The following is a 21,216-nucleotide window of genomic DNA, read 5'->3' as shown; positions in this document are numbered from 1 at the left end:
TATAAAACTCTAACAGACAAAACAAACCTATGAGATTAGAAGTTAAGATAGTGTTTACTCTTGGAGGGCGACCGTGACCAGCAGGAGCCATAAGGAGGAGTTCTGAGGACACTGGTTACACAGGTGTCTTCACTGGTGATTCTGGCACATTTCTGTATAGATAGTTTCCTTCAATAAAAGTTTACTGAAACAAAAAGGAAGCTTGATCATACCACTCCTTCCCCTCTTTTTAAATCCCTTTGTTTTCCCCTTTCCCAATTTGAGCAAACCTGTGACTTCTAAGGTCCTGTCTTGTCTGGTCTTTGCCCACCTCACCAGCATCATTTCTCACTACGGTACTCTAGACTTTGCCCTTCTCTTAGTCCTCAAGTCTGCTGTGCTTTCATCCTGCCACAGGGCCTTTGCACATGCTCATCCCTCTGTTCCAGAGCTCCACTGAGACCTACTTACCCTTTAGCTCCTAGCTTGAGTGGTGACCCCCTCACCCCCATCCAAATCTAGTTCTTTTGTTTTGTCTACTTCAGAATTACATTTCTTTCCTTCAGAGCCCTCATTTTCACTTGCCATTATGGATTCATAGAGTAATTTGACTGCTGCTTTGTCTTTCCCACTAGCCCATCTGTTTTAGGAGGTCCAGCTATGTTATTTTGCATTATGTCCCCAGGACCATGCCTGGTACATAGTAGGTATCTGATAACTATCTGTTCAGTGAACATAAAAGTTATTGAGGCTATAAAAACTTTATTCTAATTAGAGTACATTGTAGAAGGCCTGGATACCAAACTAAGGAATTTAGATTTTTTATTGGCTGCAGGGAGCCACTAAAGTTTTTTGAGAAAGGGAGCTATGTGACCTTTGTTTAAGAGCTCTATGGAAGTGGAGATGGAGAGCCCATAAGGGAGGCCGTGGGGGGGTCCAGACAAGGGACAGTGCCTACAGAGGGGCTGTGGCCGTGTGCAGAAGCTGATGTTGCGCCCCACTCTGCCCCCACAGGCCAGCCTGACAGTGACCTCACAATCACCCTGCAGACCTCCCACCCTTGGAGGCCAACATCCCAGCTGCTGGCCTACCTCTGCCTTATGTCCACCTCCTAAAGGCCACACCCTGCCAACTGAAGTTCTCCAGGCCAGCTACTAGAGACAGAGGGATCAACAAAGCCAAAGTGCGCCACCTTCCCACCAGCGCACAACCAGGACTCCAAAATGACAGAGGAATCAGAGCACCTAAAGGATGCAATGCCCACAGAGAGGAAGTCCACGTGGAGGACGGCCGAGGAGAGGCGGATGTCCGACCTTACGCGGGTGCTGGAGTGGCTGGAGCGGAGGCAGGGGAAGCAAAAGCAAGTACGTGCTCTCCAAGTATGGGCTGTTCCAGCAAAACTGCAAGGCAGCTGAACTCAAGACTACTCCAGCAGGGGAGAGACAGAACTTGACTCCCAGAAAACAGAAGGTGGGAGGAGTTTTAAAGCAAGGGAGTGAACTAGTAGAAAAATCCTCCGGGAGAGAGGGGAAGTTGTCCATGTGGTTAGGCCGGCTGTGTTTGCCAATTTTCACTCAAGTAGTTAGGCTCCTACTTTCCCACAGAGACTGGGAGGACGGGGTGCTACCTTTCTGGATGATTACATTTCTTTTTTTTTTTTTTAATGTTTTATTTATTTATTTATTTATTTGAGAGAGAGCATGAGCAGAGGGAGGGTCAGAGGGAGAGGGAGAAACAGACTCCCCCATGAGCAGAGAGCCCGACGACATGAAGGCTTGATCCCAGGACCCCCAAGATCATGACCTGAGTGGAAGGCAGATGCTTAACCCTTAACCGACGGAGCCACCCAGACGCCCCCTGATGATTACATTTCAAAGGGATGGCTTCCTGGTCCTTGAGAAAAAAAAGGTTCCTGGATTATAAAACTAGCAAGAGGCCAGGAGAAGATTTACATCTCAAAGGGGCAGGAAAAGAATTTACAAGTGCCAGGTTTTTTTTTTTTTTTTAAAGAAAAGAGGGGCACCTGGGTGGCTCAGTCGCCTTCGGCTCAGGTCATGATCCCGGGGTCATGGGATCGAGCCCCGCATTGGGCTCCCTGCTCCGGGGAAGCCTGCTTCTCCCTCTCCCACTCCCCCTGCTTGTGTTCCCTCTCTCGCTGTGTCTCTCTCTGTCAAATAAATAAATAAGATCTTTTAAAAAAAAAAGAAAAGAAAAGAGAGGTCACGGGCCTAGAGCCAGGAAGGAACATATCAGGAGTTTAATCAAGATGAGGGGAGCATTAAGGCTGTCTTGATCAGGTTCCAGAAGAACTTAGGGGCAATAACTTCTAAGATCTCGGTGGTGGCAGAATGGGTCCTCCCCACTGTCCCCAGACACTTCCTTCCTGACGATGGCTCCAGGGTCAAAGGGCATTCAGTCTCCAATGCTACTGTCCCACTGGGACCCCTACTAACATACCTCCTCCTTTCTACCCTGTATCACAACTAGTTCCCACCCACAGGTCTTAGTCCTTTGGGGCTGCTGTAACAGAATACCATAGATTGGGTGGCTTATGAACAGCAGAAATTAATTTCTCCCAGTTTAGAGGCTAGGAAGCCCAAGATCAAGGTGCTGGCAGATTTGGTGTCTCATTAGGGCCCACCTCCTTCTTCATAGACGGCCACCTTCTTGCTGTGTCCTCACAGGAAGGAAGAGAGGGGAGACCTCTCTATGGTCTCTTTCATAAGGTCACTAATCCCATTCGCAAAGGCTCCACCCTCATGATCTAATCACCTCCCAAAAACTCCCCTCCTAATACCATCACATTGCAAGTTAGAATTTCAACATAGGAATTGGGGTGGGAGGGGACACAAACATTTAGTCTACAGCACCACCCTTCCCTCTTTCTCCAGGAACTATGGCAACCAGTTTTGTCTCAGTTTCTCCCAGAAATCCCCCAGGCCCATCATCTATGGGGAAAATCAAGCCATGTCCTTAGAAAGTGGTCTCTGTAGAGGATACCGCCTGATCTTGAATTCCCCAGCCCCCAAAGAAAAATGAGTGAAAAATGGCATCACTAATGACAATGCTAATGTTTATTAAGCATTTACCATGGGCCAGGCCCTGTGCTCAGCATCACACATGAATTATCTTGTCAACAGCTCCCAGCAGGGCCTACAGGAGAGGCATCATTCTTACCCCCCAGCTCACGGGAGGTAATAAGGAAGCTGAGTGAGGGGCAGAGAAGTCATGTCCTTGAGCTCACAGAATTAATGAAGGGCCAAGCCAGGGCTCCAAGTCAGATTTATCCTGTTCTCAAGCTCAGGAGCTTTGTCAGGTCAACTTTCCATAGTCACCTCCACTTTCTCTGCTCTGACCACTGCGGTGCCCCCTGCCTTTCCAAAGAGTTCCCATCTGTGTATATGCTTACTTATCATTTATATTCAGAAAGATCTGGAGTGTCAGTTCCATCAAACATACCAAAACACATCTGATAAACATATTTTACATCCAGGTGCTAATGATTTATGGAAAGGCTACCGCCTGCCTCCCATTTCAACTGCTGGGTCGCTCAGAACTCAATATCAATCACAGAAATCTAGATTCACTTCTATGATTAATATGCATCTCTTCTCATGAAGATCATATTCTAATAATGTTTTCACAGCTTTACCTTTAATGTGGCTTTTACTGGAAATAATTTTGGACTCAGGAAAGGAACAAATTTAAAGTGAAAATACAATGAAGGGGCACCTGGGTGGCTCCGTCAGTTAAACCTCTGCCTTGGGCTCAGGTCATGATCCCAGGGCCCTGGGATGGAGCCCTGCATTGGGCTCCCTGCTCCGCGGGGAGTCCGCTTCTCCCTCCCCCCGCTCTTGCGGTCTTGAGCTCTCTCTCTCTCAAATAAATTAAAATTTAAAAATCTTTAAAAAAATAGAAAATACAATGAAATCTTAAAGCATCATTATCCTTCCCAGAGGTACGTGGATTTTAAAAGAAGCTCCTGTGATTCCATGGCAGGTCTCAGACAGCACGGGTGGTGGGGGGCGCCCTTTGGTGTAGACGGTTGGAGGGGAGCTGTCTGTGGCCTCCTCTCCCTTCTCCTGGCATCTGCACAGGGGTTCATTAGTTTCTCAAAATAACCCTAGGAGATAGATCCTACTCTTCCCTCCATCTTCAGAAGAAGAAACCAAGCCCCGGTTGCTCAGCAGCAAGCAATCGAGCAGGATCCCTACCAGGCGTCTGACCTGCAGACCAATCCCAGCCGCCATGCCCCCACAACCACAAGCAGCACACTGCAAGTGGAGACCCAGTCGATTCAGCTTTCCTTGAGGTGTTTCAGCACCCCCACCCCTGGTCAAGTGGCCTGCGGGCCCCTCTGTGGGTCCCTCCTCGCTGGACCCTGGAGATCGCTAATGAATGCATCCTCCCTGCCTGCCTGGGGCCAGGCAGGCGCACAAGAAAGTCCACATATGCCACGGGGAGCACCCAAGGAAAGAGAAAAGCAGGATGAACTGTGATGACAGACAGGATGGGGAGAGCTTGGGAGACGAGAGAGCTCTGGGGACAGAGGGAGTGTCCTGGCTGGACTCCGAGAAAGGCCAGCCTTCCTGTGGTTTCAGCCTAGAGGCCCTGGTTGGGGAGTCACAGCTACCCAGGCCACTTGGGGGCCGGAAGGAATTCCTACCAGGCTGGGGAGAGGGGCCCTTGTGTAGACGGTAATAGGGAGCTCGTTGTGGGTTCTGAGGTTGGGAGGGACGGTGAGACCTGACGTTTAGAAGGTTGTTCTGGGAGCAGTGTGACATTACACCAGGGTGTGTCTGGAGGCAGAAGGACAATTGTGGGGGGGGACAGAAGTGCCAGAGTGGGGGCCAAATCTGGAGGTGGGGAGGGGGCAGCCCGCTCGCCAGGGCGCCGCCCCTCTGTGGGGTAGCGGGTGGCTTCTGCCCACCAGGCAGTCACAGGGCAATCCTCTCTGTCGTTTCAAGTAGAAACCCAAGGGGATAATGGCCCCTAAAACAAATGGGAAAGAAGGAAAGAAAGACCAAAACCTCCTGAAACAGCAGAGAGGGAACCGTCAGGTGGCGTTTGCCAACCAGGTAAGGCAGGCTCTCCGCCTTAAGGAGGGGCATCCCCTCTGCTCCTGCACCCTGGCTACATTTTCTAAATTTAAGGCTCTAAAATCCACTCCTGCCCCATACTAACACCCAAAGGAATCACCAGCCCCCACCCCACACGCTGGCCGGCCCGGTGGAGCCTGGCACTCCTGTAGAGGGTCCTTCTTCCCAGGTGCCTGTCTTCCTCCTCTCACCGCCCCCCACCGCCACCGTTCAGGAATGAGGGCTGAGAGATGAGAACCCCCGGGCCTCCCTGCCCCCTGAGGGCTGCGGCTTCTGTGGTGGTGCCTCCCTCTGAGATAGCTGGGACCAAAAGTGAGGAGCGGCTGAGCAGCCACCAGCCACCATCGTTGCTCCCCTCACCCGCCCCAGGGCCCAGAGCGGCCTCTCCTTTGGCCCCTTTGCCTGCCTTTCAGCAAACCCTTGAAATCAACTCATTTTGGGGGCGGAGGAGGCCATGCCAAGAACTGTTCCTCGTGGTTTAACTTCTCTCCCACGCCCCTCCAAGCCCTCAAAGCAAAGCGCCAAGAACGCCGTGGACCCAAAGGGAAAACGCCTCAGCATCGTTTCCAGCAAATACACCAAGGATGGGCCCAGGAAATCCGGTAAGGGAAGCATCTTGGTCCTGGGGTTCCAGACTGTCCTCCATAATCGCCGCCCCTCAGAGGGATGGGAAGCTGTCCTCAGCCCCGGCAGCTGTGCATGTCTGGCTGTGACCCAGATGGCCCGCAGGTGCATGTCTAGGCTCCGCCCACACCTGGGGCTTCTCAAGATGCAGCAGGATGTGCCCCCCCCCCCCGGTTCCTAAAGCCCCTAAAGCTGGTGAGAGCAACCTCGCCAGCTCCAAATTGTCTAATTAGGTACCGTGACAACGTCAGTGTAGCACACGAGGTACCACACCTGCTGGCCCGAAATCTGCCAGGTGTGGCTCACAGCTGAGAAGAGGTAGGCTTAAGTTATGCCTGATCTCCGGTTCCCAGGGTTGGGCCCTGGGTTCGAACCTTGGCTCCACCACTCTGTAGTGAACTCAGAGTTGTGTAATCCGGGGTGAGCCAGCCACTTCATCTCTCAGGTTCAGTTTTCACATCTATAAAATGGGACAATAGCATGACTTGCCTCCCGGTCGAGTTTCAGTGAGACAAGGCATATAAAGCATGTAACCTGATACAGACTAGGTGCTCAATAAATGGTGGCAAGTAGCTATTTCTAAGAAAAAAAAATTGCTAAAATGCTCAGGTGGGCTGTGCCATGGTGTTGGAAAAACAGTTGCGTTTATTGCGCCTGGCTTCTTAGAAAGGAGGTGTGTGGTCAAAGAAAGGTGGAAGGGATTCCAATTAGTCCAAAGGAGGAGTGGGCAAAAGCTTTCGAGCAGGGGCTGCCAGTTCTCCTGCACAAAACTGCTCCCATTGTGCCCAGCAAAACGTCCTTTTCCCCCTTCTCATTTAATACACCAAAGCCACTGAAACCAAACTGTGCTCACTTGCCTGTCAGATTTAAATATGATTGGCTCTAAATGCCATGCAGGATCCTGGACTGAATCCTACAACACTTCAGTGGGAAAACTGGCAAAATCCAAAAAAAAAAAAAAAAAAAAAACTGTTATGTGCCAATGTTAATTTCTGAGTTTTGACAAATGTGCCCTGCTTGTGTAAGATGCTAACATTCGGGGAAACTGAGCGAGCAGTGCCCGGGAGCTCTTGATACCATCTTGGCAACCCTTCTGCAAATCTAAACTTACTCCAAAATAAAAAGTTTATAGATATAGATATGGATGTGGATGTGGATATGGATACAGACAGGGATAGAGATAGAGACAGAGATATTAGATAGATTGACATATGCCCCATGGGAGGCCCTACACCTTTCCCAAGTCTTCTGTGACTCCTGATGCAATTCTGGCTCCGAAGTCCAAGTTCTGTTGAGCCCCTGAGCATCTGCAGATCTCGATTCCAGTAGTTGCTCCCTTCTCCCTTTTCCTTGCCACTGCACACAGACACAGAGCACAGCTCTGTTTCCTTCATTTTCCCCCAAACCTCTCACATGAAGCCTTTGTGTGTAAACAGACTTTACTGAAGGTTTGGGGAAACGGAGGGAAAGAATTTGACAGAATTATACAGAAAACAAAACAGAAGTTGATTACAAAACCCCCTTAAGGGGGGTTTTCTTCCAAATCCTTGGTCCCCTGCCACCAGGAGATGGTCCTCGGATGTATTTGCCTGCAGGGAGTCCCCTCCAGCTGTCTTGCTCACCCCTGCACTGGATAGAATGAGCCCAGCCAGGCACCCAGAACATGGGAGGCACTCACTCTCTAGTACTGACTCTGCACTTGCATGAGCCTGAGAGTGAGCACCTCCTTAAATTTTGCCCCCCTGGGCACTTGGCTGGTCTCACTCTAGTCTTGGGCCTGGAGGTCTGGAGGGCAATGATCACCTCTTCCCCTCTCTGTCCTCTCCCCTCTCCTCCATCCTCTGCTGTCCTCACCCCACAATTCCCATTGGTTTGTTACCTGGAAGGATCACTTACTTTCCTTTGTTTCGCTGTCTTAGTCCACACTCAAAAGGAGTCTATCAAGATATTTTCCTAAACAAAGGCAGTTCCTTCCCTAAGAGAAACTCACATACCAGCTGATTAAATAATCCTTTTCATAAAACTGCACAAAAATGCCAGCAGGGCAGACTGACTTAGCAGTTCTTCGGTTCTCTGCAGTCCCCCTGCCCCCCACCCCCCACCCCCAAGACAAAAATCCACCCTGTACAAAGAGGGGACCTTTTTTCCTACCTAACGTAATACAACAAATGGCCACTGGGAGGCAGCAGGTGCTCCACTGCGGCAGGTGCTCAGAGGCACCCAGGAACCACCTGGACATCCAAGTGTGGCACCCAGGAACTGGGTCAGGGCTGAGTCTGAGCACAGCAAGGGGAGCTTCCAGTGCAGGACAGCCAGAGGCCTAACATGAGTGGGCAGGATCTGGTTTTGGAGTCAAGTTCAAGACAAAGCAGCCCCTAGGAAGGGCATGGGGCCAGTTGAGGGCTGTGGCAGGAGTCCAAGTAGAGATAGACATGGATCAAGGAAGGGTATTCTAGACCAGGACTTCTGATTCCGGCCTCCCCAGCCCCACTCAGTACCTGAATCATCAGTGTCCTGGTTTTCCTAGCAGCAGAGTGAGCTCTTTGCACTCCTGACGTTATGTTTCTGTGTGATCCAGCAAGCAAGAGTCTGTGAGGAATGACCATCAGACACACCACTGATGTGACCACTTGGTCTGTAGAGACACAACAAATCCCACTCGTCCACATTTGTAGTGTTGTGATGGTCACAGGATCAAAACCTGTCAAACACGGTATGTCCCCCATGAGGGACAGGTAACTGTCTCCAGCTCCAGAACCCCAAAGCTAATTGAAAACAGCAATTACATCCCCAATGTGGAGCACAGTGCTTTTCAAAGCTGAACTTTTCATCTCTGTCCCCTCTCCTCACGTTCACAAAAGCTCCCATTCACTCCTCTTACCAGCTGAAATGCCACATCCATCCCGCCACTGACCACCACCCTGACATCAGCCTGCTGCACGTAGATGCTGTGTACCATGGACCACTTCCCTCTCCCCACGGCCTCTCCTCCCTTGAATTCCCTGAGAACAGCTTTTTCTGTTTCCCCCTCCTCTTTCATCACTCCCCTGCCCCCCCTCCGAGGGCCACCAAGTTGGTTTTGAATTTGTAAAAGGTCACTTCAGCGTTGGGCCAGCAAAAGACCCTAGGAAAGCAATTGGAACACATTTCTTTTTTTTTTTTTTTTAGATTTTATTTATTTTTATTTATTTATCTGACAGAGAGAGAGAGAGACCCAGCGAGAACAGGAACACAATCAGGGGGAGTGGGAGAGGGAGAAGCAGGCTTCCTGCTGAGCAGGGAGCCTGACACGGGGCTCAATCCCAGGACCCTGGGATCATGAACTGAGCCGAAGGCAGACACTTAACAACTAGCCACCCAGGTGCCCCTGGAACACGTTTCCAAAGTAAATCTTGGCAAAGTCTGAGCAGCTAGACTAGAAAAGGGGCATTCACTTGGCTCTCTCGCCCTGGGCACCTATGCCCAGGGCATTCTGTAGATGCCAGCGCAGGAGTGCATCCCTAATGCAGAGGTCTGGAGGGCAATGATCACCCTCTGTTTCCATGAGTACAGAGTAAGCCCCGTGAGTCCCAAGCACAGCCCTCTAGAAATTGAACTTACCTCTTCAGTCACACACACATTTTTGCCCAGATGGTAGCCAGGATGGGTGCCCAGATGGTAGCCAGGGACCATCCCCCAGAAAAAGGGACCAGCAACCTAGGCTCACATTTTCCTGGATCCACCACCAGTTAGCCCTGGCATCTTTGGCACACGACTTATTCTCTCTGATCCTCAACTTTCTCATTTGTTAAATGGGCACGCTATGGTTGTGAGACTCTAGCGCCTCCCTCCCTGTAAAGATCCTTGAACACTGCCTGGCACATAAGTCACTCACTAAACATTAGTTCATATGTTTAATTATCATTGCCATTATATGACGACTCTTTTTTCCTACATGAGACCTACCTTGACCCAGAGGGTGCTCGGATATCTCAGAAAAGGCTATGGTTCTTTCTACAAGGGATTTCCCATTTGTGCTGATGAGGATATGCAGCTCATGTTTCTTCTGGAACATAGCACCAATTCCCACTAGGCATAAACAGGGGCTGCTAAGGCCAGGGCTAAGGCCCCCTGGCCAAGGACCTGCTGTCAGTCCAGAGCACCAAACTGGGCATACAGAGTCCCAGTTTAGCCCCTAATTTATATGAGACCTTGGGCAAATCACAGCCTCTTTCCAGGAAGCTGTTCCTCCATTTATATAACTGTGGGGGATCTAGAGTCATTCCCCCTAGACATATCCCAGTAAAATTCCTGAACTTCGCTGATGAACTCTTTCAGGCTTACAGGAAGAACGATTTACTTACAAAGGAAAAAAAAAATGCCCTGGGTGAGAACAGAGCCACACCTAGGAAATAACTGGTTTAAAAGTCAGAATCTAGATACACTTAAAATCAGGTTTAATATAAAGATTGAAAACAAAAGGATAGACCAAAAGATAACATGAAATGCAAACAGATGAGGTGGAATTAAGGCTAAAAGAAACACGTAGGGTAAAAGAGGGATACTTTTAAATGTTAAAGAGAATAAATAATAATCATAAGCTTACACATAACAAAAGATACAGTACCTAAATAGATAATTATTGAGAACTGCAAGAAGAACCTAATAAAATACAGTTAAAGTGGGAGATTTTAATATACCTCTTTTAGAGTCAAATAGACAAAACTTCATATTTGAATAGAGAATGCATTTTTATGTGGCCAAAGAATATCTACAAAACCCATCTGCCTCTTCACCACTAAGAAAACATTAACTTTCAAAAAGTAAAAATTTTAGGGCAACCTACATTATCTTAAAGCAGTAATTGGAAATAAAATTTAAATTAAAAGATATTCCCAACTTAACAGGCAGAAATTAAGAAATATACTCCTAAAATACCCTATATCAGAGAAAAAAAAACTCATGAAAATAAGTCTGTTTCTTACTTATGAGAACAAAGGCAAAATCTATCCTGAGAAGAAAATTTATAGTAACAACTAAAATTAATAATTCTTGTCTTTATAACACACACACAAAAAAAGAAAAAAATGAATATATTTAGCATTGTGCTATTTATAATAAGATAGGAGAAATAATTAATATGAAAGAGAGAGCTTGCATACATTAAATAACAGCTGGGATTAATGAAACCCAAGATAAAAACTAGTTCAAAGGGTAAGTCCTAAATCCAAAGCTAGCTTTTTGAAAATGCAAGTGATGAATAGTATAAACTCCTCATGACCATTGTTAAGAAGAAGAATAAAGAGGTGCCTGGGTGGCTCAGTTTGCATTTGATTCTTGACTTCAGCTCAGGTCATGATCTCAGGATCGTGAGATCAAACCCCATATCAGGCTCCACGCTCAGCAGAGTCTGCCTGAGATTCTCTCCCTCTCCCTCCCTCTTTCCCTCTCCCTCCCTGCTCGTGCTCTAAATAAATAAATAAATAAAATGTTAAAAAAAAAAAAGAAGAGTAAAAGTGTACAAGATTTGGTATGAGAAAGAATACATGAGCAAAGATGAGAAATACATTAACTGAGCTATAATAGATACTAGATGCACCTCTCTCTGATATATTTGAAAACCTAGAAGAAATATATCATTTCCTCTCATACAATAAATTATTAAAATTGACATAATAAAGTTGAAGAGAGCAATTTCTAAAGTAAAAGTTGAAAGCTGGTTGACACTTTCCCACCGAACAAGTCACCAGGACAAAAGGCTTCACACCAGGTTCTATCTACCTTTTCAAGAATGAATAATCCCAATATCACCTCAACTATTCCAGACCATATAAAATACAGACACTTCTGCATTAATCCAACAAGCCATCAGAACCACAATATTAAAATATTTGCAAAGAAGTAGTATAGATGTAAAAAATATATTAAAATTTTTTAGCAAATATATCAATGTATGAAATTAATAACATGCCATGACCAAATGGGGATTTCTTTTTTCCCTTTTTTTTTTTGAGAGAATGAAGTTTATTTATTTAAAAAAATTTTTTTTTCTTTCAAGATTTTATTTAAGGGGTGCCTGGGTGGCTCAGTCGTTAAGCATCTGCCTTCGGCTCAGGTCATGGTCCCAGGGTCCTGGGATCGAGCCCCGCATCGGGATCCCTGCTCAGCAGGAAGCCTGCTTCTCCCTCTCCCACTCCCCCGCTTGTGTTCCCTCTCTCGCTTGTCTCTCTCTCTCTGTCAAATAAATAAATAAATAATCTTTTAAAAAAAGATTTTATTTAAATTCAAGTTAGTTCACATATAGCGTAGTATTACTTTCAGGGGTAGGATTTAGTGACAAATAGGATTTCTTATAGCAGGTTAGGAATGGTTAGGTTATCACTATCAGAATATCTAAGAACATAATTTATTCCATCAATAAAGTAAAGGAAAAACCATACGAGCATGTCAGTAAATGACAGAAAAGCAAAAAGTAGAATCAAGCAATTATTACTAATAAAAACTTGATGGAAACTAAGAATTAAGCTCCTAATATTATAAACATACCAAAAATAGTGGCAAGTATCATTCGAAATGATGAAATGCTCATTATTTTAATTAAAATCAGGAACAAAATTAAGCATGACTGCTATCATCATTATTGACGTTGTGTTAGGAAGTCTGTCAAATGCAATATGTCAGGAAGAGTATATAATTTTTCTAAATGTTAGAAGGAAGTTATCTTCATTTTTCCTCTGACATGATTACATATCTGTAAAGCTCAAGAAATTCTAACTAGAAAAAAAATACATTGTAATACAATAGCCTTTTCTCTATACTAGTCCCATTTCCAGAAATGGAAATGGAAAGAAAACATCCCATTCTCATTGGTAAAAATCTATAAAATACTTAGTGGTAAACTTGGCAAGAAGAAAAAAAATTAAATCCTCCAAGCACTAGGCCCCACAGTATTTAATTCAGTAGAAACTCCATATTTGGGTAACATCAGACACTCACCATTTCATTTCATGTATTTGTGTCTTTGTGCATGCTGTCCCTCCTGCTGCACATGCTGTTCCTCCTGCTTTCACATGCTGTTCCTCTTGCCTTCACATGCTATTCCTCTTGCCTTCACATGCTGTTTCTCTTGCCTGTACATGCTGTTCTTCCTGCCTGCATATGATGTTCCTCCTGCCTGCATATGCTGTTCCTCCTGCCTGCATATGATGTTCCTCCTGCCTGCACATGCTGTTCCTCCTGCCTGCATATGATGTTCCTCCTGCCTGAGCATGCTGTTCCTCTTGCCTGCACATGCTGTTCCTCCTGCCTTCACATGCTGTTCCTCTTGCCTGCACAGGCTGTTCCTCTTGCCTGTACATGCTATTCCTCCTGCCTACACATGCTGTTCCTCTTGCCTGCACATGTTGTTCCTCACACCCACACATGCTGTTCTTCCTGCTGCACATGCTGTTCCTCCTGCCTGAGCATGCTGTTCTTCCTGCCTGAGCGTGCTGTTCCTCCTGCGGCACATGCTTTTCCTCCTGTCTGTACATGCTGTTCCTCACACCCACACATGCTATTCCTCCTGCTGCACATGCTATTCTTCCTGTCTGTACATGCTGTTCCTCACACCTACATATGCTGTTCCTCCTGCTGCACATGCTGTTCCTCACACGCACACATGCTGTTCCTCCTGCTGAACATGCTATTCCTTCTGTCTGCACATGTTGTTCCTCCTGCCTGTACATGCTGTTCCTCACGCCCACACAGGCTGTTCCTTCTGCCTGTACATGCTGTTCCTCCTGTCTGCACACGCTGTTCCTCCTGCCTGTACATGCTGTTCCTCACACCTGTACAAGCTATTCCTATGTCTGTATATGCTGTTCCTCGCACCTGCACATGCTGTTCCTCCTGCCTGCAATACTTTTCTCCCCTTTCATCCAATAAATTGTTTTTCCTTTAAAAACCCCATCTGAACCAACCAAAGGGGGAAAAAAAAAAAAAGAACGTCTCAAAGTTGATCTTTGATAGCTTCCCCTAGCTTCCCCTACCTCCTCCAGGCAGAGGTTCCCTTTAGGTGAGGAGGGACTGAAGATGGAGAGAAGGGGACGAAGACAGGAGGGAGGGAGCCGAGGAGGCAGCGAGAAAGGAGGGAGGTAAAAGCGAGAATTAAACCGATGCGGAGAAGAGTTCGAAGAGCGTGGAAGAGAGCTCCTTAGAACAGGTATTTGTTTGAAGCCCAGGCCGTCTTGCAGGCCTCCCCCCGCTTCCTGCCGGTCCTGTCTCTCCCCTCCACCAGCTCGAACTCCCTGGTGACTGCCCAATTTCAGACCTCGACATCAAGGACGCAATCGCGCTGGAGTCGACTCAGCGGCCCCAGCCCTACCGCCGCCAGAGCGTTCTGGACCCCGCGTTGCAGGAAACGCCCGTTTTCGGCGGTCGGAAGTCGACCCTCCTGAGAGACTGGGTTATAAACAGGACGACCGAGATCTCCTATGAGCGCAAGCTGAAGAGTCTCATGGAGAAGAGCACTGAGCCCAAAGTGGAGCTGGTGAGGATGCTGAAGCCGGAGGAGGTGCTGAGCTGCCGGTGAGCGGCCCTGGCGGGCGGGGCGTGGTGCCCGGGGGTGGGGCGGGGGGACAGGCTTTGGTCACCAACGTCGGCTGCAGACACCTGGGCTGAGATTGGGCAAGGGGAGGGCGGGCGGCGCTGGCAGGACTGGGCTCTGTCTTTGTGTCCTGAAGGGCCGTTCCAGGGCAGAAGCCACTGGGTTCCCCCGCAACCTCACTAGTGGACGAGCTCTGGGATGGGCACGACACTTGGGTGCTGCCGCTTTGATGCCACGCCTTTGGACACGGGCACCACCCTTCCAATATTTCCATATGTTTCACAATAGAAACCATGAATATTATCCAAAAAGAAAGAATGCATTGTCTGTGGCCTATATTTAACAGGAAATCCCCCTAAGAGCCTTCACTCCTGGTGTGGAGTTGGTGGTCCTCCCCACCATCCCCGGTGGCCATCTGCTCTACGTGTGGGATGCACTAGGAACAGAGTGTGAAGCCGTTTGGTATTTACTGCTCTTACCAGAGGTCTTCCTTCTCCCGTGTTCTTTGTCTTATTTATCTGGACCTGCTGGTTTCCATCCCCAAATTCAAGTACCCCTCCCAAGCCCGGTGCTAGCTTTTTTGTAAAGACGTGGCTGATAAGGCTCAGAAACTTCAATAGAGGAGGAAACAGACAACAGAATAATGTGGATGTCCTTCTAGATGGAACAGCAGGGAGCTCCTCTGTAGGTTTCAGATGGCCTCAGATGCCTGGCATCAAGTGATCCCATTACAAAGTCCTGCTCTGCTCACTGAGAGATGGATGGGTGGAATGGTAGCCTCCCCAGCCAAAGGAGGCTTCTTGCTCGACCTTTCCATGGATGGATGACTTTGGCGATGGCTTTCAGTTTGACAGGGTGATGCTCGTTTACTCTGGCCAACAGACAGCCTACCTGGGCTTTATGGTGGGCAGAAAAGAGATTTGGACAGGGCCCCCACCCTCCAAGGAGGGAGAACAAATATTTGGGAAGATGGCATCCAACGAGCCACTAGAAAAACATCCAAGGAAAAGATGAAATTGTCCATGGGATCTTCGTAAGTGCTGACATGTACAAGTGTGTGAGACCTTCCAGGGCTGGGTTGGGCAGAAGCGGAAGGAGCAGACCCTGCCTGGCGCTGTCAGAGAAAGGTGGTCCAGACATGGGGCTGGGGAGTGGGGTGTCAGATGGCTGTAAAAACAGGTAAGCACCGGGCAGATATTGAAGGACAAGGAGACCATTCCCAGTGGGTAGAAAACCCAGGTTATTTCAATATGCAGCTCCTCCCCCATCATCTGTAGCAAAGTAACCAACCAGCAGGTGACCTGAGTAGGGGACCAACCTCCTTACACTAAAGCTGGGAACAAGGTCAAAGCCGCTGGTTGAATAAGGAGCTCGGAGGATATGCCGGCAGAGATACGCTTTAGACCACACAGTGTCATTGGGATCGGTTCCTCTCCAGTGTAAGTCAGAATTGTGGGGCTTTAGCTAAGATTTTAAATCACTGGCCTAATTTTTTAATTGTTTGAATAGTATTAAAAGAAAATACTCCCACCCCGAATAGCCAGAGGAATGTTGAAAAAGAAAAGCAAACCTGGTGGCATCACAATTCCAGACTTCCAGCTCTTTTACAAAGCTGTCATCATCAAGACAGTATGGTACTGACACAGAAACAGACACACAGATCAATGGAACAGAATAGAGAGCCCAGAAATGGGCCCTCAACTCTATGGTCAACTAATCTTCAACAAAGCAGGAAAGAATGTCCTATGGAAAAAAGACAGTCTCTTCAACAAAATGGTGTTGGGAAAATTGGACAGCCACATGCAGAAGAATGAAACTGGACCATTTCCTTACACCACACCCAAAAATAGACTCAAAATGGTGAAAGACCTAAACGTGAGACAGGAGTCCATCAAAATCCTAAAGGAGAACACAGGCAGCAACCTCTTCGACCTCCACCGCAGCAACTTCTTCCTAGAAACATCGCCAAAAGCAAGGGAAGCCAGGGCAAAAATGAACTATTGGGACTTCACTAAGATAAGAAGCTTTTGCACAGCAGAAGAAACAATCAACTAAACCAAAAGACAACTGACAGAATGGGAGAAGATATTTGCAAATGACATATCAGATAAAGGGCTAGTATCCAAAATCTATAAAGAACTTATCAAACTCAACGCCCAAAGAACAAATGATCCAATCAAGAAATGGGCAGAAGACATGAACAGACATTTTTCCAAAGAAGACATCCAAACGGCCAACAGACACATGAAAAAGTGCTCAACATCGCTCAGCATCAGGGAAATCCAAATCAAAACCTCAGTGAGATACCACCTCACACCAGTCAGAATGGCTAAAATGAACAAGTCAGGAAAAGACAGATGTTGGCAGGGATGCGGAGAAAGGGGAACCCTCCTACACTGTTGGTGGGAATGCAAGCTGGCGCAACCACTCTTGAAAACACTATGGAGGTTCCTCAAAAAGTTGAAAATAGAGCTACCATGTGATCCAGCAATTGCACTACTGGGTATTTACCCCAAAGATACAAATATAGGAATCCGTAGGGGTACGTGCACCCCAATGTTTATAGCAGCAATGTCCACAGTAGCCAAACTGTGGAAAGAGCCAAGATGTCCATCAACAGATGAATGGTTAAAGAAGAGGTGGTATATACACAATGGAATATTATGCAGCCATCAAAAGGAATGAGATCTTGCCATTTGCAATGACATGGTTGGAACTGGAGGGTATTATGCTGAGCGAAATAAGTCAATCAGAGAAAGCCATGTATCATATGATTTCACTGATATGAGGAATTCTTAATCTCAGGAAACAAACTGAGGGTTGCTGGAGTGGTGGGGGTTGGGAGGGATGGGGTGGCTGGGTGATAGACATTGGGGAGGGTATGTGCTATGGTGAGCGCTGTGAATTGTGTAAGGCTGTTGAATCACAGACCTGTACCTCTGAAACAAATAATACATTATATAGTAGAAGAAGAAGAAGAAGATAGCAGGAAGGGAAAAATGAAGGGGGGGAGATCAGAGGGGGAGACAAACCATGAGAGACAATGGACTCTGAGAAACAAACTGAGGGTTCTAAAGGGGGGAGGGGGTGGGGGGTGGGTTAGCCTGGTGATGGGTATTAAAGAGGGCACGTACTGAATGGAGCACTGGGTGTTATATGAAAACAATGAATCATGGATCACTACATCAAAAACTAATGATGTACTGTATGGTGACTAACATAACATAATTTAAAAAAAAGAAAATACTCCCTTTTCCTACAATTTTACTCAGCTTTTATTGCCATTGTTCTGTATTTCGTGCAGGCCTTGGCATCACTGAGGTTACACACACCTGTTAGTGATGGAAGCCCTGTGATTGCCTCTCTCCTCACATGGCATCATGCATCACCATCACCTAGGGCACCTGCTTCTGCCCAATGCCATTTCAAGGCAGGCAGGAGCATCCTTGAGATGGATATTCCATTATTTGCTTAACCACTCCTCGGTTGATGGAATCGCCTCTTTATCTGCTATTGATAACCCCGAAGTGAACACTTTGATTTATATAGCTTTTCATTCCATTGACTTCTCTTCTCAGGATCAGTTGAAGGCCTGAGTGGAGTTCCTGAGTCAAAGATAATGAAGGAAGTTTTGGGGGGAGGGAACTTGTGGGGATAGGGCTGGTGCCTGGCACATATGTTGCCAAATTAATTTCCAAAAGAGTTATACCAATAAAAACTCCCACCAACTCCGTGGGGTGTCCCACTCTTTTATAGGATCTCTGTCAGCTCCAGAAGTGTCCGCAGAGCCAGTTCTCGTGAGAGATCCCACAGTGCTTAAATCTAAGCTCTTTTCAATAAAGTTCGAAGCAACGGTGACTCCACGCTCAACTGACCTCTCTGGCCTTGTCTCGCACAGATACCTGAGGTTGTCCAAGAACAACATTCGGACCTTGCTCAAGCTATGCAAGGACGCAGGCATGAACGTGGACATCCACCCCCACATGGTCGAAGGAGAGATAGATGCTAAAAAGGTGTTCGCCCAAAACCCCAGCGTGGCCCTCTAGGTCACCACAGGATCTCTCTGCTGTTGGACCCTCGGCCCCCAGACAGCATCCTCTGGTATGCCCCGCCTAGGCCTTCAGACCTGGGGCGTCCCTCTTAGACGGTAGCCATCAGAAAACAAGGCTAAAGTGCATAGATCATCATGCAAATGTAGCGTTTGTCCTTGACCCGAGTCAGAACCAACGTAGGGGAAACTGTGGGTCTTCTCCCCACCAAAAGAAGACTGTAGAAAGGCCTTCTTGGAAAAGAAGTCTTAGAAGTGAGCAATGGAGACCCAGGGTCCCCAGAGGGACATCAGGAGGGGCAAAGGGCTGAGGGGCTGGTTGGGGACACACACACCACAGGTCTTACACACCACCCCACCCCTGCCCATGTGGGACGGGGGTGACCTGAATGCCACACCTTCAAGGGGCTGCTTGGTGCTTTCAGACCCTTAAGGGGGGGAGGGGTCTGCCACGGGAGTCTCAGCTCTCAGACCCGAGGTGCTCCTGCAGAGTCGGGTTGCAGGCTTCCCCTGGGGTTTAGTAGAGATCAGAAAAGAGAGGGGAGAGGCATGCAGAGGAGAGACCTTACCCCACCCCAGACCCTAGGGCCCCCTGGGTGCTCTCCTGGGGTCCAGAGGGCTTTTCTGTGTGGACTCCACAGGCACAAGGAGCCTCCAACTCAGCTTCTTGACATTCTGACCAAATAAGCCTACAGTGAGCCCCAAGATTCACAGCTAGCGTTGAGAAAGGAACACTTATCATTAGTTATCAGGAATGCAAATGAAAAGCAACCCCAAGCCAATGTCCCTTGGCAGACAGCACCACCTGCAGCACATTATACACTAGTATTTTATAAACTCTGAAATGGTCTCGTGATTACATCTTCAGTAGAAACAGACACATACACCAGGAACAGATTCACACAGGTACAATCCCCTGGTTTATGGCAAAGGTGACACTGTGGTGCAGTGGGGGAAAAGACAATCTTTTCAATAAATCAGGCTGGTCAATTAAATGTCCATATGGAAAAAAATATCGACCCTCCGCCTCCCGCTGTATGCAAAAATCAGTTCCAGATGGATGCAGATTGTGAAAGCTTCTAGAAGAAACATAGAAGACAATCTCCATGATCTTGGGGTAGGCCAAAAAATTTTAAACAACGCAAAAAGCCTCAGTAATAAAAGAAAATATTAATAAATTCTATCATAATGCAAGTAGAACATCTGTTCATCAAAACACATCAGTAAGAGAGTGAGAATTCAAGTGACCCCAGTGGGAGAAGATAGATCAAAGGGCTCATACACAGATGACCTGTTTTCAACTCCTATAAATCAGTATGAAAAAGGCAGGTAACTCAATCAAAAAAATGGGCCAAAGCCTTGCATAGGCACCTTGCCTGTGTTTAGCCAAGTGACCAACAAAAATAAGAAATTTTGTTAGTTATCAGGAATGCAAATGAAAAAAAGAAGGCAGCACCACTAACACTTACCAGAACGGCTAAAAAGAGTGACAAGGGAGCCTGGGTGGCTCAGTCGGTTAAGCCTCTGCCTTCGGCTCAGATCGTGATCCCAGAGTCCTGGGATCGAGTCCCACATGCGGCTCCCTGCTCACTGGGGAGTCTGCTTCTCCCTCTCTTCCCTGCTCATGTGCTCTCTCTCACTATCTCTGTCTCTTTCTCAAATAAATAAAATCTTTAAAAAATAAAAATAAAAAGAGTGATGATATCAACTATAGTTGAAAATGTAGAGCAAGGAGAACACTCAACACATGATTGCGATGGGAGATTGGCATGACCACTTTGGAAAACTGGCGGTTATCTGCAAAAGTTGCATTTACACCCAAGCCGTGGTCCAGTGTTTCCATTCCTAGATACATACTTCACAGGATTGTACAAATAGGTGCACCAAAAGACTGTCCCAGAATGTTCATCATTCAATATAGCCAAATGCTGGGATCCACCCAAACGTGCATGGGCGGTAGACAGGATAGCTCACGGTATAGTCATACAATGGAATACTGCATCAAAACGAGAATGAACAAATATGGATGAACGAAGCACACGACATCATGCAGAAGGAGCACGATACAAAAAAGAACAACTGCATGGTTCATGTATACAACCGTCCCCGAGGCGAGACGAATCTACCGAGTTAGAAGCCAGGAGAGTGGCAGCCCCCAGAGGATGGTGTGTCGTGGCTGGAGGGGCACCTGCCGTGTTGCCCACACAGGTGTTCACTTGTGAAGTTCATTCTTGTACACTTGGGATTTATGCCTTTTAGGCGTACATACTTTAATTAAAAGTACATTTTTAAAAGTGTACTGAGTTCTGGTTTTGTTTGCTAAAAACAGTAATAGCCTCAAAAGTGAAGCAGTTCAGGTTCCCTCCACTAGCGAGGTGAAGCTGACCAGGGGGGTATAAACTTCCAGTTATAAGAAAAATAAGTCCTGGGGATGTATCCGTCATGAGGACTTTGGTTAATAATGGGGTGCTGTATATTTGGGGCTTGAGTGTATTTGATCTTGAAAACTCTCATCACAAAAAAAAATTTATCTTGCACACCAGAAACTAATAATTTATATGATAACTATATTTCAATAAAAATAAAATTAGAAAAATTATTTTTTAAAAATAGGAGCCTCAAAAGTGAAGGTGGTTTGGGGGTTCCTCCCCTCCCCCCCCTCCCTTCCACAACTGCAGTTCCCTGTCAGCGCCACCAGGTGGGGCTCGATCACAGCAGAAGAACTGCACCCACGCTTGTCCTGCTGGTAGAGGCGTCAAGCCCAGGTGAGGGGCAGCGGAGCCCCAGGTGAGCCCAGAGCCTGTGGGCAAAGCACAGCCAGGCATGCAACCAGCTGAGGGCCCCGGGCACGTCATTTCTCGAAAGCTTCAATTCTTCCCCGAAAATGGGGACAAGAAGGG

The 21,216-nt window shown here is 47.2% G+C and overlaps 1 protein-coding gene across 5 annotated transcripts; it reads left to right on the top strand.

Annotated features, from left to right (window-relative positions):
- The first annotated feature begins 1,038 nt into the window (after positions 1 to 1,038).
- C17H16orf78 (chromosome 17 C16orf78 homolog) lies at positions 1,039 to 20,554 on the top strand. Of its 5 annotated transcripts, none has more exons than XM_027619186.2 (5): positions 1,039 to 1,343; positions 4,950 to 5,057; positions 5,584 to 5,680; positions 13,991 to 14,249; positions 18,167 to 20,554. In XM_027619186.2, the coding sequence occupies exons 1-5, from the start codon at positions 1,203 to 1,205 to the stop codon at positions 18,312 to 18,314; spliced, it is 753 nt and encodes a 250-aa protein (XP_027474987.1). In that variant the 5' UTR covers positions 1,039 to 1,202; the 3' UTR covers positions 18,315 to 20,554. The 5 variants fall into 5 exon arrangements, with proteins under 5 accessions (XP_027474987.1, XP_027474985.1, XP_027474988.1 ...); XM_027619184.2 differs by having other exon boundaries at positions 1,201 to 1,449; XM_027619187.1 differs by lacking the exon at positions 18,167 to 20,554 and adding an exon at positions 18,025 to 18,128 and having other exon boundaries at positions 1,201 to 1,449.
- The last annotated feature ends 662 nt before the right edge of the window (positions 20,555 to 21,216 follow it).

Source organism: Zalophus californianus, chromosome 17 (genome assembly GCF_009762305.2).
Source record: "Zalophus californianus isolate mZalCal1 chromosome 17, mZalCal1.pri.v2, whole genome shotgun sequence".
NCBI lineage: Eukaryota > Metazoa > Chordata > Mammalia > Carnivora > Otariidae > Zalophus > Zalophus californianus.
This window is presented reverse-complemented; position numbering and strand designations above follow the sequence as displayed.